Below are 16245 nucleotides of genomic sequence, written 5' to 3'. Positions count from 1 at the left end.
TTATAATATGCTTAAATTGCAAAAGCCATAAAGTTAATTTTATGGCATTTATTGAAAAGGACCACCTCTACAGTTTTAAGATGGTCATTATTTAGAATATTCCATTGTGGCCTTCAGATTTTGAAACACTATGCTCTCTCACACAATTTATGGGCTATTTTCCTCCCATTAGAAATAGATTTAAGATGAAACTGCAACTCAAAGGCTTCTGCTTTATCAGGTGGTAAAACAAGAGGTGAGATGGAGATCGTAAGAAGTCCGTGTCAGACTCCAATTTGTACAGATTGGTTAAGAAAAAAGAGAACAGAAAACTTCCAGCAAAGTTCCAGGGGAAGCACTGTCTTTCAAAAAAGTATTGTAAATGCGTTGCCAGGACCTGTTGGTTTTCTATTGGAGCTACATCATCTCCACTTACTGCTCTCAAGAATCAGTTCTGTAGGTGTTGTGGCCATGATTTTGTTTCAAGTACTGAGAAATGAAAATAACCCCTGAAGAGGTAACATGTTATTACTTTAACATTTTCCTTGAAAATGATGAACATCTCTCCAATATCAGCACCCTCAGAACAAAATAGGCATGAAATTATGAGAAAGCACAAGATTTTCTGCATTCATATTACAAACCAAACTTCAGATAAATACAGATGGCACCAATTATTGTATGGGCTGCTGCCACAAGAAAAACATTTTGTTATGCAAATTTATGAACCCAACACCTGTTTCAGCAATAGTCACACCAATAACAATCTGCAGACTGGGTTGCTAAAGGCATTTTGAAATGGTTACCTTTTTCTCCGTTAGTATAACTGGACTCACATATTGATCCAACCTATGTCATTGATTACTTGATTGTTCTCACAGAGCCAAGTATTCAAAAGACCAGAATTTGCATCTTTTCAATGATGGGTATCATAGTCTGGCAGACACATCTGATCATTTGTACTCTGTACAAACTGTCATGTAAAGCCTCCGGGGCTCACAGATTGAAATGTGAACCCACCTACTCCTTGATTGTAGGGATTAAGATGAAGATGTACTTCTTCTGATTGTTTTGCTCAAATTACTATTGAAAGCTGATTTATCATCTAAGCATAAAAAGCCAGTTCAAGGGCAAGGCCCTTTTGAGGCCCATTATTTTTTGGTTCCTCTTTTAAATGTACTGACTTTCCTTCTTCTAATACTTGTAACTCCATGTATCTTTCTATAATTATGTCTTTGAGATGCTAGAGGAAGTAAAAACTGCTCTGGATCACTCATTAGGGTATGAAAGGCTTGGTTTTTTCATCTGCCTTGAGTGAACAACCATAGTTATTCATAGAGTTGTAAGATAATCTGTAATAGGTTTGGTATGGAGCATAGAACTCAATAAAAGGCACTGAACATAACTCCTAGCTCTAGCACTTAGTAATCATATGATCTCCACATACATCATCCAAATTTTCTGAACCTTTAACTTCTTCATCAAGAAAAAAAAGAATAGGCCAGGTGCGATGGCACATGTATTCTCAATCTGGGAGGTTGAGGAGCTCATGAGTTCGAGACCAGCTTAAGCAAAAAGCAAGACTCCAAAAAGCAAGAATAGGCCAGGTGCGATGGCACATGCCTGTATCCTCAATCTGGGAGGTTGAGGAGCTCATGAGTTCGAGACCAGCTTAAGCAAAAAGCAAGACTCTGTATCTACTAAAAATAGAAAAACTGAAGGAAGAGGATTGCTTGAGCTCAAGAGTTGGAAGTTGCTATGAGCTATGACACCACTGGCATTCTACCCTGGGCAACAGCTTGAGACTCTGTTTCAAAAAAAGAAAAAAAAAAAAGGGAATTAAGTTTCCTACCTGTTAGAATTCTTGAATGAAAATGAGGTAATAGGTTTGAAAGTAAATTAATATAGACTTTGGTGCCAACAGGTATGAACAGGTATCCTGCTTCTTCCTTTACTAAACTAAATTTGGGAAAGTGACTTAGACTTTTAAAGGCTTAGTATTCTTATCTGTAAAATGAAGATAGCAATTATCTTAGGATAGAGGCAAGAAAAAAATAAATTAAAATATGTAAAGTGTTACACAGGAAAGCACAGAACAAATGTTAATTCTCCTTTCTTGAATTATGAAACTCCTTACACTATAAGTGATAGTCAGAAAATGTTCACTGAATTAAATTGTTCTCTAATCTTCCTCAAGAGCTTTTTCCTTTTCTTGTGAGATATTTTCTCCTCCTCTCTTAATAACCACTTGCTTAAATGTAATGGAGGTAAGTTCTATAGGAATTTTTGTACTTGACTTGCCTAGTGAAAGAGACTTAAGTTCTAAATCTCTGTTCTTTCCTCAAATAGATCCAGTTTACCATATTAAAATTTTACACGTCACCCATTACCTCTGTGATCATCGAACATCACTTTCCATAAATTTTCTACTTGGAGGAAGATTATTATTTTGTTAGTTTAGGACAGAGCTGCATAATAAGCAGCTCTTGAAAGATTTTATGCAGCAAAGATTTGCTGTCGAGTGTAAAAGAGCCATGAAACTAGGCTCAGTATTGTCAGAAACAATATAAAATTCCATTGTCTTCATCTTTGCTAAAGAGAGAGTTTGGCTGAGTCATTCTCATCATTTCAAGTTATCTTTCACTTCATCCATTTTTATATTGTATGCACCTGGCAAATTAGACAGGGGAATTAATAAAAAAGACAGTGACACTATCAAACTTCCAATTAGTTCTATTATGCCCAGGTTTTTTTCCTGAGACAAGAGTCTCACTATGCTGCTCTTGGTAGAGTGCCATGGCATCACAGCTCATAGCAACCTCAAACTCTTGGGCTTAAATGATTCTCTTGCCTCTGCCTCCCAAATAGCTGAAACTATAGGCGCCTGCCACAGTGGCCGGCTATCTCGTTGCAGTCATCATTGTTGCTTAGCTGGCCCAGGCCAGGTTCGAACCCACTACCTTCAGTGCATGTGGCCAGCCATAACTACTATGCTACAGGTGCCAAGCCGCCAAGGTTGTTGCTAACATACAACTGTTGGATTATCGAAATATGATTTCCAAACTAATTAAAATGTTGATTGTGATTGCAAGGCCAGGTAATTCTTTTTGCACAAACAAATGTTTAATAGATCAAATAAGCATTTAGAAAGATATATTCAAAAGACACCACATTATTAATGAACCATAAGAATAAAACTTTTAAGAGTTACTAATAAAAACACAGAAACAGAAAACACCTTTAAGAAACATCCCAGGGTCACTACCACGTTTCTTTCTTTTCTTTTCTTTTCTTTTTTTTAGAGACAGAGTCTCATTTTATTGCCCTTGGTAGAGTGCTGTCGCATCACAGCTCACAGCAACTTCTAACTCCTGGGCCTAGGCAATTTTCTTGCCTCAGCCTCCTGAATAGTTGAGTCTACAGGTGTCCGCCACAACGCCCAGCTATTTTTTCATTGCAGTTTGGCCGGGGCCGGGTTTGAACCTGCCACCCTCAGTATATGGGGGTGGCACACTACTCACTGAGCCACAGGTGCCACCCTGTACCACATTTCTTCAACATTACTTCACAGGCATGTCATAGCCTATTTAAAGAGCAACAAATAGCCAGGTGCAGTGGCTCACACCTGTAATCCTAGCACTCTGGGAGGTGGAGGTGGGTAGATTGCCTCAGAAATGGGGGACCAGAATGCAAGAGAGAGACCCTGTCCCTAAAAATAGCCACGCACTGTGGTGGTTGTCTGTGGTCCTAGCTACTTGGGAGGCTGAGGCAAGAAGATCACTCGAGCCCAAGAGTTGGAGGTTGCTATGAGCTGTGACACTAGTAGAGCTGTCACTCTACTCAGGGTGACAAAGTGAGACTCTTGTCCCAGAAAAAAAAATCAACAAATATTGGATATATCACATTGGGTAAGTTACTTTACCTCTTTGTACTTTAGTGCCTTCTGTAATCTGGGGCTCAAAATGATATCTACCTAATAGATTTGTTGTTAGGACTTAATAAGATAATCCAAAGCTCAGTGTCTGGCTCTCAATGAATGTTGGCTATTATTTTAATTATCATGCTGATTATTATCACTATAGTAAAACTCACTATTCAGATTAATTGAGGAAAGATCCAGCTGAAATTGTAAAAAATCTAAATTATAGATTTGAAAGAGAAAGTAGTTAAGAAAATTCTGCCTAGTAGAATTATACGTGGAGATGGTAATTATATTTCCTGAACCAAAATGAAAGCATGGACTTTGATAGATGATCTGACAAGGGGACACAATAGTCAGAATGAGACTATCCTGGAAAATCCAAACATTTAATGTTTTCATAAAAAGTTACAAAAAGAGTTTATAATCAGAGCACTGAGTATTTGTAAATATTTTCTCATAAGTAGCTTAGACATTTTCTAAAAATATTACTTTTATTTATTAATTTGTACTATCCATGAAAAAAGATATTTTCTAAACAATGCTAAAAGTTAATCCAGCTTCATACATTTTTGAACAAACCATAAATTATTGGAGACTAAATTAATGAATAGATCATTATCCAGTTGATCAGGATCTATGAGCCCAGTACTGTGCTGGGTGTTGGGGGTCAGGGGTCCCATTTCCTGGAACCCAGTTGACCTGGTTTGATTACTTGGCTGAGGTAGAAAGTTCCAGGACACCACACGGTGGTAACTGAAAGTGTAAATGAATGGGAACTGGAAATAATAATGTAGCAGCACAGGCAGTGTGAATAGATAGCAAAGTAACTTGCATAAGTTTCAATGTAACAAAGAGAAATTTAATTTAGGAAGACAAAGAGAAAGTTTAGCATACTTCCAAAGAGAGCTGGAAGTAGGTTCCTCTCATGATAGAGAGGTGAGAGAGATGGAGACACAAAGGGCTTGCAGAGGTGTAAATACTCTCTCTGTTTGAAGAGGGTAAATACCCTCTCTGCAAGTCTTTCATTGGCTTCTCTGAACCTCCAGGCAGTATTGCCCTTTTCTATTGGTCACTGATTGTCTCTATTGGTCTTTGGTTACCTAGGTTACACTATACCCACATTCTTATAAGCCTTCCAGACTTCCTGGTTTACCAGGTCAGGTTTTCCTCCCACACCCCTTGTAGCCCTTCTCTTGGTGTCCCTTTTCACTGGGTATAATGGGGTATCCGTGTCCCTTCTCACTGGGTATAACGGGGTATCCAAAGAACCAGTTTGTAACTAACAGAGAAAGGAAATAGTCCTAAATATAAAGATAAGTTAACAATATTTTTTCTTTTTCTTCTAGGAACTTAGAACAAGGAGCAGCCTAAACTTAAGAGACAGAAATGTAAATAACACCAAATGGTAAGAACCCAGACCAAGTCCAATAGTAACTAACATTTACTGTTACACTTTCTGTTTCATCCTATATTTTAATCCTAAAAATACACCTATGGGGGAATTAATATTATTATATTCATTTTATACACGAGGGAATCTGAGGCTTAATAAGGCAACTGCTTAATTGGTGGAACTATTCAAATCCAGGTAGGCTGACGCTAGAACCTTCAAGCTTAACCATTAACTAGTACATGCTTAATATGTATAAATATACAAAGCTAATGGTTGGTGAAAATTCAGTCCATTTTTTGCAAGTTCCCAGGTGGTGCTGATATGCTGGTTCTGGGACTACACTTAAGAACCTCTGGCCTAAAGAGTTGCTTTATGTATTTGATTGAAATACAGACCTAACATGGCATATTAGAGTTTAGTAATTGGAGATTTAAAGTACCTCTGCTTTAAAGTCAAATTACATACACACAGAGACAAACTCACTCACTCATTTGCCAGAAACAACGTGATTGCATAAGGTCAGTGATTTTCAGTTGGTATGCTGTGGTACACTGGTGTACCATGAGAGGATCTTAGTTGTGCCTCAAAAATTTTTAAAGATTATTAATTAAATTATTTTCAAAAGAAGTTCAAAGCACAGTAAGTATGTTCTTTCTTTTGCTCTTTTTTTTTCTTTGCAGTTTTTGGCTGGGGCTGGGTTTGAACCTATGGTACCACCTCCAGTATTTGGGGCCAGCACCCTACTCCTTTGAGCTACAGGCTCTGCCCTACTCTTTTTGTTTTGATCACCATAATTTAAGTGTGCTGTGGAGGTTTAACTATAGGTTCAAGTGTGCTGTGAGATAAAAAAAAAAGTTTGAAAAACACTAGCCTAGGGCCTCGGCTAACAATAAAGGAGGCCTACTTCTATAGCAAAGAAAAATTATGTAGCTTTCAGAAAATTAGGTCAATTTAGAGTGAGAAGGGAATGTAATCCAAACTATATATTCTACAGAAGAGGAAACTGAGGCCCAGAGAGGTTAAGTGATTAGCCCAAAGTTATCCACTTGTGAGGATGTCAAAGCCATGGTCAGATCTCAGTATTCTGACTTCCAATCAAGTGTTCTTTCCCCTGCATGTTGTAATTATTGATAGCCTGTTTGAGGGATATAAACCACAGTGCCAAGTAGAAGTAGAATTCATGTTGGCTTGTCTCAGAGTGGTGATGCTATGTGCTCACAAGTACTAAGGACACACTCAGGGAAAGTCTTCCAACTCTCCCTCATTATACATGTTCTATACGTAGAGAAGAGAATTTTACATTATACAGAGATCAGCCTCACTAATTAGTTTAACATGTAGTCCCTTCCTCTACACCAGGGGTCCTCAAACTTTTTGAACAGGGGGCCAGTTCACTGTCCCTCAGACCGTTGGAGGGCCGGACTGCGGGCCCCAGGACGAGTCGGATGCTAAACAGGACAGGCAACGGTGGCAAAAATACCTGGCGGCCAGATAAATGTCCTAGGCAAGCCGCATGTGGCTCACGGGCTGTAGTTTGAGGACTACACAGCCCTTCACCTAGCATTTCTGCAGTAAACCTTTCAAACAAGTGAGTACACTGATCAACATGGATATAACTATTCTTAGCTCTTCTGTTTCATTTTACAATCCGATGTCAACAGCTATTTATTACTGTAACGTTGTATCCTAGGTTAACCAAGTAGCTCCCTCTAGATCCCACACTGAAGTGAAGAGGCTTCTGGTTTTAATATACTATCCTGCACTATTCCAAACCACAGGGAAGCAGAGTTTGGAAACAGAATTAACTCAAGGAGAAGTGTGAAATTGAGCACAAGAATTCTCTCCAGGTTCTGGTTTCTTGTTCAAAGATGTTCCAGGTCTGGAAAAATAGAGGAAACTAAAGAGAAACTTAATTGCTCCTATAGTCAACATGAAACAAACTGTGAGGAAGAATCCATTGTTTCCAGGTAGGAGTCTTCACTACTGTTGCAATGTTTACTTGGAGTCTATAAATAAAGCGTGGGTAAGTGCAAAGGAAGAATTAACCTTACCCAAAGGGAGGCTGGACTTTGCCCTTGGCTTTGGGGAAGTGATATCTTGGCCCCCCCGAAATGTTCTGCCTGATAGATGCCCCCAGACATTTTAACATGATTTATGATGGAGGCTTTGATCCATGCTGTATTTAGTTCAGAACTCTGGCTGAGTGGAAAATTAAAGGCATTAAGTGTGACATCCAGGAGGGGCTGGAGACTAAAGGTCAGCCATAAGGACAGTGTGAGATTGAACCCCAATAAAAACACTGGCTACCAAAAGCCCAGGTAAGCTTCTCCGATTGGCAACACTCCACAAATATTGTCATATATTGTGGCGGGGAGAAGTATGACTCCACAGGGATCAGTGTTTGACCTCTCTTGGACCCTTGCCCATGTATCTCCTCCTTTGGTCAATTTAAATTTGTATCCTTTCACTATAATAAAACCGTAACTGTAAGCATAAAACACATCTTCTGTGTTTTGAGTTACTCTAGTGAATAGTCATGGGGATCCTAAATTTGTAACACGATGGTCTGAAGTGAAGATGGTTCTAGGGAGTCCTGAACTTGCAGCTGGTGTTGAAGTGAGGGGCAGTCTTGTGGAGACTATTTGCTCAGACTTTGCATTTTGGCTAAACACATTGCAGGATGAGAGTGAGAGAGAGGATGACAAAAGATAAGATTTAAGCATAATTCATAAAGGGGAAGCCTATGAAGTTGATGACTTTAGGAGCTTATATTTGGGAAAATGTGGATTTAGGGAATTCTCTCCCAGATAGGAGGTAAGCAATCAAAATAATGACAGACCCTTAAAAAAGATGGAGACTTTCCATCTTTTGTGTTAACCTGGATAGAGTTAGAACACAATCTTGTTAAAGCATCACAAGAATGGAGAAGCAAGAATCCAATGTCCGCAATTCTAATATGAAGTCAGTAGATGATCTAATAGGAGGGGTGGGTAGGGGAATGAGGTAGCCGGGAAAGGAAAAGCTGGAAGGGGATGGAGGTCAAGGTGTATGGTACATCTGTTGGGGTGGGACACAGCATAAGGTGGACTTTACCTGACAAATGTAATCAGCATAACCTAATTCTTTGTACACTCAATGAATTCCAAACAATAATAAAAAAAATTCCACGGAAAAAGTAAGATGCCTTTGAAGAGTGAAGCCTAATTCAGACCCACTCAGTTAAAGCACTGATAGAACGACCTTAGGCAAGTTACCTCAAGCCTTAGTCAGATGGGGCTATATGTAAAAGTTAAAAGTGATAGTATATGTGGAAACATTAGAGCTGCCATTTGTAAATATTAAGAAACAAAGTACCCTAAACATTTTAGAAAAATCTGAGGACTATAACTGTTACAAACTGAGTTATACTGAGGAAGTCAAGACTTCCTCAGTTTTTTCCCTTAGGTCAGAAAGTTTTTTCTCTGAGTTTCAAAATTTGTCACGTTTCTATATGCAAAACGTAACTTGATTTGCAATCCAAGTTACCTTAAAAGCATTTTTCTGTGTGTTTAAGGGACATGTAGATCCAAAAATTGGCGTGCCTAAGAAAAAGCAGTTCACATTATTTCAATTTCTCCCCACATTTCTTATCTCCTCTCACGTGTCTGCTTTGTCTCTCCACTTCTCTGAGTCATGGGTTCAAATTTTCTAGAATATAACGTTTTTTAAATGGTGCCTCAGTGTTCCGACGTGAACAATTTTAAGAGTTACGTCAGAGGCAGAATGGTTGGGCTTCTGGTGCGCAAGGTGCAGCGTAAAGCACCGGGAGAGTGTCAGGCCCGTGCGGAGGTCGCGGTGGGCGCTTTGGGGAGTGTTGGAGGCAGTCTGAGGGCAGCGCCCCAAGTGCGGGGACCCGAGTCAGTCCGGGCGCTGGGCCTCCCCTGGGCGTGTAGAGGCTGGGCAGGGCCGAGGAGGCCCGTTTCCCACCTGGATTAAGATGGAGCCAACAGGATCGTAGCTCTCAGTCTCCTCGGTCATGACGAGGGCCGGGCGAGGCCACCTCCCGGCGGAGGCGCTGCCTCCCGCTACTTTATCCTCCCGACTGGGCGCTGGTCCCCATGGCAACGCCACGCTCGGCGCGGCCTGTTCCACTCTAGGAGCGGAAGGGAGGATGAGAGCGGGCTCGGCGGCCGGGCCATTCGGATAACACGCCCTCCCCGGCGCGTCTCCCCCTCGCGCCGGCGGCCGTGGTGCCGCCCAAGGCGGAAGCGGCTCCCTGACGGAACCGGCTCTCGGGGGCCGCTATGGCTGCGGGTGTTCCCTGTGCGCTGGTTACCAGCTGCTCCTCTACCTTCACCGGAGACCGGCTGGTCCAACGTGAGTAGCGAGGCGCCTGGGCCGACCTCCAAAGCCCCTGAGCCACGGAGGGAGACAGCTCCAGGACCGCGGCCTTTCTCTAGGCCTTGTCCCCGCCTCGGGCACCGGGCACCTCTTCACTCCGTGGAAGTGCCTAGTCTCCCCTGGTGTCTGCGTTTCTGCCCACCGGCTCTACCTCTGCATTACTTTAGGCTTCCTAGGCAAAGTGACGCTGAGCCCTGCTCACCTCAGCTCACAGGTTGTTGCGAGGGTCCGTGGAGATGAACTAAGGGTCCTCTGGTTCATCTCAATGAGGGCCGAGTTAGGCGAGTGTAAGGTGCTGGAATCGTTAATGTTAAGATTTTTTCTTGACATTCCTGCTGCTGAGGTAGAGGGTATGTTTTCTGTGAATTCTTGGCTACCCCCGCTGTGTATAAAACTTATTAGCCTTGTCCCCTCCACTCTGCAGTTATTCATGAACTTCCTTTCTGCTGAGGTGTGCGTGTTCTGCCAACATTAGTTTTGGGGTATTCCTGGGCTTAGTGTTTCTGCTTTTGGATCTTCCTAGTGGCTGCCAAGCTAAGTAAGTCTTATGAGAAACCTTAGACAACGAGTCCAATACAGTAGAAAGAACAGCAGACTGGGTCATAGAACAACTGTACCACTTAAGGGCCCTGGGAAGTTAAATTATACATATATAACTCAGGACTCCTATTTTAAAAGTATGGCTTAGAATCAGAGCAGTGACTGTTAGTTGTATGATCACAGGCAAGTCACTTAACCTCTGCCCTTAAGTTTTTCTGTCTGTAAAATGGGGATTATTTTCACAGGATTGTGCCTGACTCAGAAGCTGGCACATAGTAAACATTCGAGAAATGATAGGTATTGTTATTACAATCTCTCTAGCCCTGTTTCCTGATCCTTAAAATGAGGCATATGAACCTATCTCACAGGATTGTTTGAAAGACAGGTGACAAGATATTTTGAAAGCACTTTGTATAAACTGTGAAGCATTATACAATTACAATTTCTTTTTTACACCTGTGAAATGACAGGATTAAGCAAGGTGTCCCTAATACACAAATATCCTATGATTTATCATTTGTGATCACTTGGAAAGTTCCTTGCTAGGATAAAAGTTTAATTATACCACTTGCTAAATGTTAACTAATTAATCTAATTATGCCATTTCCTTACCTCTAAGCAATATTCCTTCCCATTTCCTTCCTTCCTTTTTAAAAATTGTTTCAGTGTAAAACTAGTGCATACTCATTAAGTAAAATTGAGCATATGGAGAAAAGATGATGTCAGGCACAGATAATTTCATAACCCAAACACAAATACTGCTAACATTTCTATGCATATCCTCCCACCCTTTTTTCCCAATGCATAATTTTTAAGAAAGAAATTATTGCATATATAATTTTTGTCCTGGTATCGTATACTAATATATATGTTTAATCCCAATATTTATCAAAAATTTGTTTCTATCCTGTATTCATGTAGGGAATATACCAGAATTTGCTAAAGATTCTTAAAAATTCTTGGTGTATTTAACATTCCAAAAGACTTATACATTTGGATTCCCATTAGTGATATATGAGAGTCCTTTCAAATACAATTTTACCTCCAATAATGCCAATTACAGGCTCACACCTGTAATCCTAGCACTCTGAGAGGCCAAGGCAGGTATATTGCTTGAACTTAGGAGTTCAAGACCAGCCTGAGCAAGAGCAAGACCCTGTGTCTACTAAAAACAGAAAAATTATCTGGGTGTTGTGGCGGGCACCTATAGGATGCTTAGGCAAGAGGATCTCTTAAGCCCAAGGATTTGAGGTTGCCGTGAGTTATGATGACACCATGGCACTCTGCCCAGGGTATTGGGGTGAGATTCTGTCTCCAAAAACAAAACAAAACAAAGTAAAACAGAACAAAAAAACAGAGCTGGTCTCTATTCTAGTTATGCAAGCTGGAATGATGATTTAGGTACTATTCCTACCCTGGAGAGAAATGTAGTGAAAGTATGTGCTCCCCTTTGAAAATATTAAAATGTAGATATGTAAGTTTAAACACCTTACTCCTCCCTTCCCTAGAAGGAACTTCAGATAGAAAAAGCCCTTGAGACTTGTTTGGTTGCAGAAATGTCCAACCTTTTTTCTTCTCTGCCACACATTGAAAGAAGAAGAGTTGTCATGGGCCACACATTAAATAAACAAACACTAATAAAAGCTGATGAGCAAAAAAAAGGTCCGTGCATAATATTCTTAATATCTGCCACCACAGATAAACAAAAAATTTCTTGCATGATCTGCATGTGGTCAGTGGGCTGAGGTTGGATGCCCCTGATGCCACCTCAGCAACTGTAGTCCCATTCGTTTCTACATCTGAACAAACATCTAGATTATCTGGGGCAAAGTTCTTTCTTTTAGTGGAATGTAGGAATTTGGAGAGCTTATAGTCACAATAAGCATTTATATGTGTATCGGTACTCTGCCCAAACATGTTTTCGCATCATTTAATTTAGTTCTTATATCCTTGTGAAGGCAAATTGTATCCATTTTATAGATGAAGAAACTAGTGCTTAGGTAGTAAGTGCTAGAGCCTATGTTCAAATTCAGGATTTACGTGGATGAGAATGAATATATGAATGAAATGTTGGGATTCCTTAGCAGTTAATAACTATTTAAATTTAAGGTGATAGCATTGGTGTAGGAAATGAAGAGAAGATTAATCTCTTAAAGGTTTTAAAATGTGCTCACATTGCCATTTGGGATGTTGAAGTCTTAATTTCAAATGGAAAGGGGAAAGAAATTGTTGCCAGAAGACCTATGTTAAAGCATTATTTAATCTATGTAATATTAAATATATATTAAAAAGGGCTTTGTGCGTGCCTTATAGTCTTTACCAATGTCTAGATTTTTATTTTCTCAATTGAGAGAGCTCAAAGAAGGGACATTTATGTAAGTCACTCCTACGATATAGTATTAACATTAAAAATATAAGGTTGTTTCAGATGATCTCTAACATCCCTTCTAGATGTAAAGTTCTATGTTACTGTGTTAATTACTTATTTTTATTTAAGATTATATAGTGTGTCTTAACTTGACTCTAGCACTCTTGATTTTTTCTGTGTTTAGTTTTGGAACACTTAAGAATCAAACCTCATTTTAATGTTGCAGTTAGACACTTGACTTGTGGAGTAGAAAATTTAACATTCTGTGTTTGGAATTCAGATGCATTTACCTATAGAAACAATCCTCTAGTCCTCAGTTTTCTGAAATTGCAAAGCCAAAAACCAATTATACAATGTAAACTAGGCATTGGAGAATTACACAGGCAAAGCCAGCCATCATTTCTGACCTGCTTCTTTGGAAAACGTGCATTCTTTTGCAAGACTGGGAGTTAGTTTCTAGGTCTGTCAGACTTTTAACCTTAGAAAAGACCTTAAGGTGATTTACTAAGGAACACATTCTTATTTTAAAGGTAGAGGCTATAGTACTGCTTTGTAACAAAGTAGGGATACATACATCTGTTGTCAATTTTGCATTTTTCTGCTTGAGGTATTCTGAGTGGAGCCTTTTGGTCTACTCTTGGAATAACTAATTTTTGCTTAGGCAAAGTTGCTTATTTTGTTGTGGTATGAGGGCTCTGCCTTTGATTGGATTTTATATTTCCAAGTCTTTATTTTCTTTAAAGGATGAAATATTGGGCCAGCAGGATCTACCACAAGGACGTAGAGTAGTTACCACAAGAGTGATTCATTCAGTTAGGTGGTCAGACTAAAGTGGTGATTCCAACTGGTGATGGGAATAGAGGAACCAATTTGTATTTAGCTATTATATTTAATATATTTAAAAATTTTCAATTAACATTGGAAGAAGACTTAAGATTTTTACATTTATTAAAAGATGGATACTAAGTCATCAATCTAAGGAGGAGGGAAAGCTTAAATACAGGTTTATATTCTCTCTAGACCCAAAGGGACTTAAGCAACATGTCCACATTATGTTCTTCTGTGTTTGTGTGTGAAATTAAAGTTCAGAGAAGTGGTGGTATCCCAAAGTTGTTTAGTTCATAAAAGTTGGGAAGCCAAGATTCAATCCTAGCTCTTCTATACATGTAAAATATGATCAGCTTTTGGCAACCAGAACTATATGTATTCAAAGTGAAGGGAGGGATAGGAGACAATGCAATAGATGATTTTACTACTACAATGAGAACATTTATGGCTTTCAAAATAAGTTTAAGCTTACTTTATTCTGCCTTGGTAGTTGGAGCCTTAGGAGAATGCCTCTGTTGGCATCCAGTTTGTTTCCCTAGTTGTGGAATACAGCATTTGGCTTTTTTTTAGTAGGGATGGCAGAGACCGGTGCGTGTGTATGGAGGGTGTCTTACTGTGTTGCTCAGACTTGTCTTGAACTGCTGACCTCAAATGATCCTCCCAACTTGGCCTCTCAAAGTGTTGGGATTACAAGCTTGAGCCCCTGTGTCCATTGAGAATTTGACTTTTTGTGTGAAATTTTAATCTTTTATCTATTGTTCAGAGAGCGAAATAATTATAAGGTGTTGTCTTTTCATTAAATGGCATACCCATAAGTAGGAGGAGAAATACCAGTGGAGCAGGATTATACACCAGCTCATGTTACACAAAGCCACATAAGATACAGACAGTATTGTATCATCCTGGAAGACTTTGAGCATGTCTAGACTCAAACCTTTATTTCTGGGCCATTTAACTGCTTGTTTTAGTGTGACAAAAGGTAAAGACAGCTGGAAAGTATACAGTGGTCACTTCATTTAAATAACTTGTTGCCTTTTGTCCTGTATAATTCCTCAACAAATAATGACACTTAGTAAATAATGAAATCTGATATAAAATCACTTTTTATAAGGTTAAAGTATGAAACTTTAAATTTGTCTAGTAAGAATAACCTAGATATAACACTGGACGCAGCACACATAGGTACCACAAATACATCTCTAATAATATATCCTTATTCAGGAAGCAAGATTGGCATAGGTTAAGATGGGCCAGGACAGTTGTGAAACTCTGGGAGTCTTTATGAAGTTTTAGCTTCAGTAACAACCTATTTAGGGTTTAATTTTCCATACAGATTTACCTAACAGCTGGTTCTACATAGAAGTGGAGAAAAGTATCACCATACTTGGATAAAAATCAGTCTGCTCAGAGCAGGAAAATGTGTGATCATTTGGAAATAAACAGCACTGTGATGCTGATATAACAGTTGCCATTCTGTCTGAATTCTTTTAGGGTTGTGCAGAATTTTTTTGTGGGAAAGAAATTGTGTGTTGAGCACTAAGTGTTATCGTCTCCTTAGTTGTCTGACTTTCAACACATTAACTTCATTCCACAAATATTTACCAAGTGCCATTCATTGTTCTAAGTACCTAAGACAGTGGTTCTCAACCTTTCTAATGCCCTGGCTCTTTAATACAGTTCCTGTGGATCGCGACCCACAGGTTAAGAACCACTGACCTAAGACCATTATATGCCTCAGTCACTGACCTCTTCAATAAAATGAGGGCATTATCTCCCAGCTTCCATGATTTTTTTTTTGCACCTTTTTGGGGCATAGTTGAAATACTATAAAATCTACCTATTTTAAATGTATATTAAGTGATTTTTAATGTGTTTATAGGTTTATGCAATTATCATTATAGTCTGATTTTAGAACATTTCTATCATCCCAGAAGGAATCTTGTGCCAATTTGTAGTCATGTCTCATTCCCACCACACTCTAGATAGCCACTGGTGTACTCTATGTCTTTATAGATTTGCCTTTTCTGGACATTTTATATAACTGGAATCGTATAATAGGCGGTCTTTTGTCCAGCTTCTTTCACTTAGCATAATTTTTTTGAGTCCATTTGTATTGTAACCTGTGCTTTGTATTTCATTGCATGGATGTACCACATTTTATGTACCACATTTTATTTATTCATTCATTAGTTAAGGGATATGGAGTTGTTTCTACCTTTTGGGTATTGTGAATAAGGCTGTTAGAAACATTCTTGTACAAGTTTTCATGTGAACATATGTTTTCATTTTTCTTGGGTAGATGACTAGGAGTAAAATTGCTGGGTCATATGCTAAGTTTGTGTTTAGTATTTTAAGAAACTGCCAAACCATTTTCCAAAGTGGCTGTACCATTTACATTCCTATCTGCATTGTAGGAGGGTTCCAGTTTCTCCACATTTTTGACCACACTTGTTATTGTCTATATTTTTGATTATGGCCGTTCTAGTTGGTATAAAGTAGTGTCTCATTGTAGTTTTGATTTGCATTTCCTTAATGACTAATGATGTTTAGAATCCATTCTTGCGCATATAGTCCATTTATTATGTCTTTGGTTAAATGTCTATCCCAATCTTTTTGTCTACTTTTAAATTCTTTTTTTGTCTTTTTATTAATGAATGAGCTCTTTATTACAAGTTCCTTATCAATATATGAGGTCTGATAATTAAGTTCCTAAACCTGGCACCATGCACTTGTGTTGGCAGCACTGTACAAACAGCTTGGTAAGGTTTCATCACCTTGATATATCAGTGTCTCTCAGCTGTGTTCATATCAATGTGTGGCAGGGTCTTGCTGAAT

The 16245-nt window shown here is 39.1% G+C and overlaps 2 protein-coding genes across 2 annotated transcripts in view; one reads left to right on the top strand and one right to left on the bottom strand.

The window, feature by feature from the left end:
* LOC105886476 (IQ domain-containing protein H-like) overlaps window positions 1-9311 on the bottom strand; it is a 71764-nt gene extending 62453 nt beyond the window's left edge. The window contains exon 1 of the mRNA XM_012801833.1: window positions 9261-9311. Within this exon, the coding sequence (XP_012657287.1) occupies window positions 9261-9311 (51 nt within the window). The remainder of the gene's footprint in view (window positions 1-9260) is intronic.
* Window positions 9312-9470: 159 nt separating this feature from the next.
* Window positions 9471-16245, top strand: part of AAGAB (alpha and gamma adaptin binding protein) — a 41689-nt gene continuing 34914 nt past the window's right edge. Inside the window, exon 1 of the mRNA XM_003784453.3 lies at window positions 9471-9650. Within this exon, the coding sequence (XP_003784501.1) occupies window positions 9578-9650 (73 nt within the window). The 5' untranslated portion in view covers window positions 9471-9577. The remainder of the gene's footprint in view (window positions 9651-16245) is intronic.

This window comes from Otolemur garnettii, unplaced genomic scaffold (genome assembly GCF_000181295.1).
Source record: "Otolemur garnettii isolate 467f Iridium unplaced genomic scaffold, OtoGar3 scaffold00011, whole genome shotgun sequence".
NCBI lineage: Eukaryota > Metazoa > Chordata > Mammalia > Primates > Galagidae > Otolemur > Otolemur garnettii.
The sequence above is the reverse complement of the archived record's forward strand: the minus strand, read 5'-3'. Positions and strand labels throughout refer to the sequence as shown.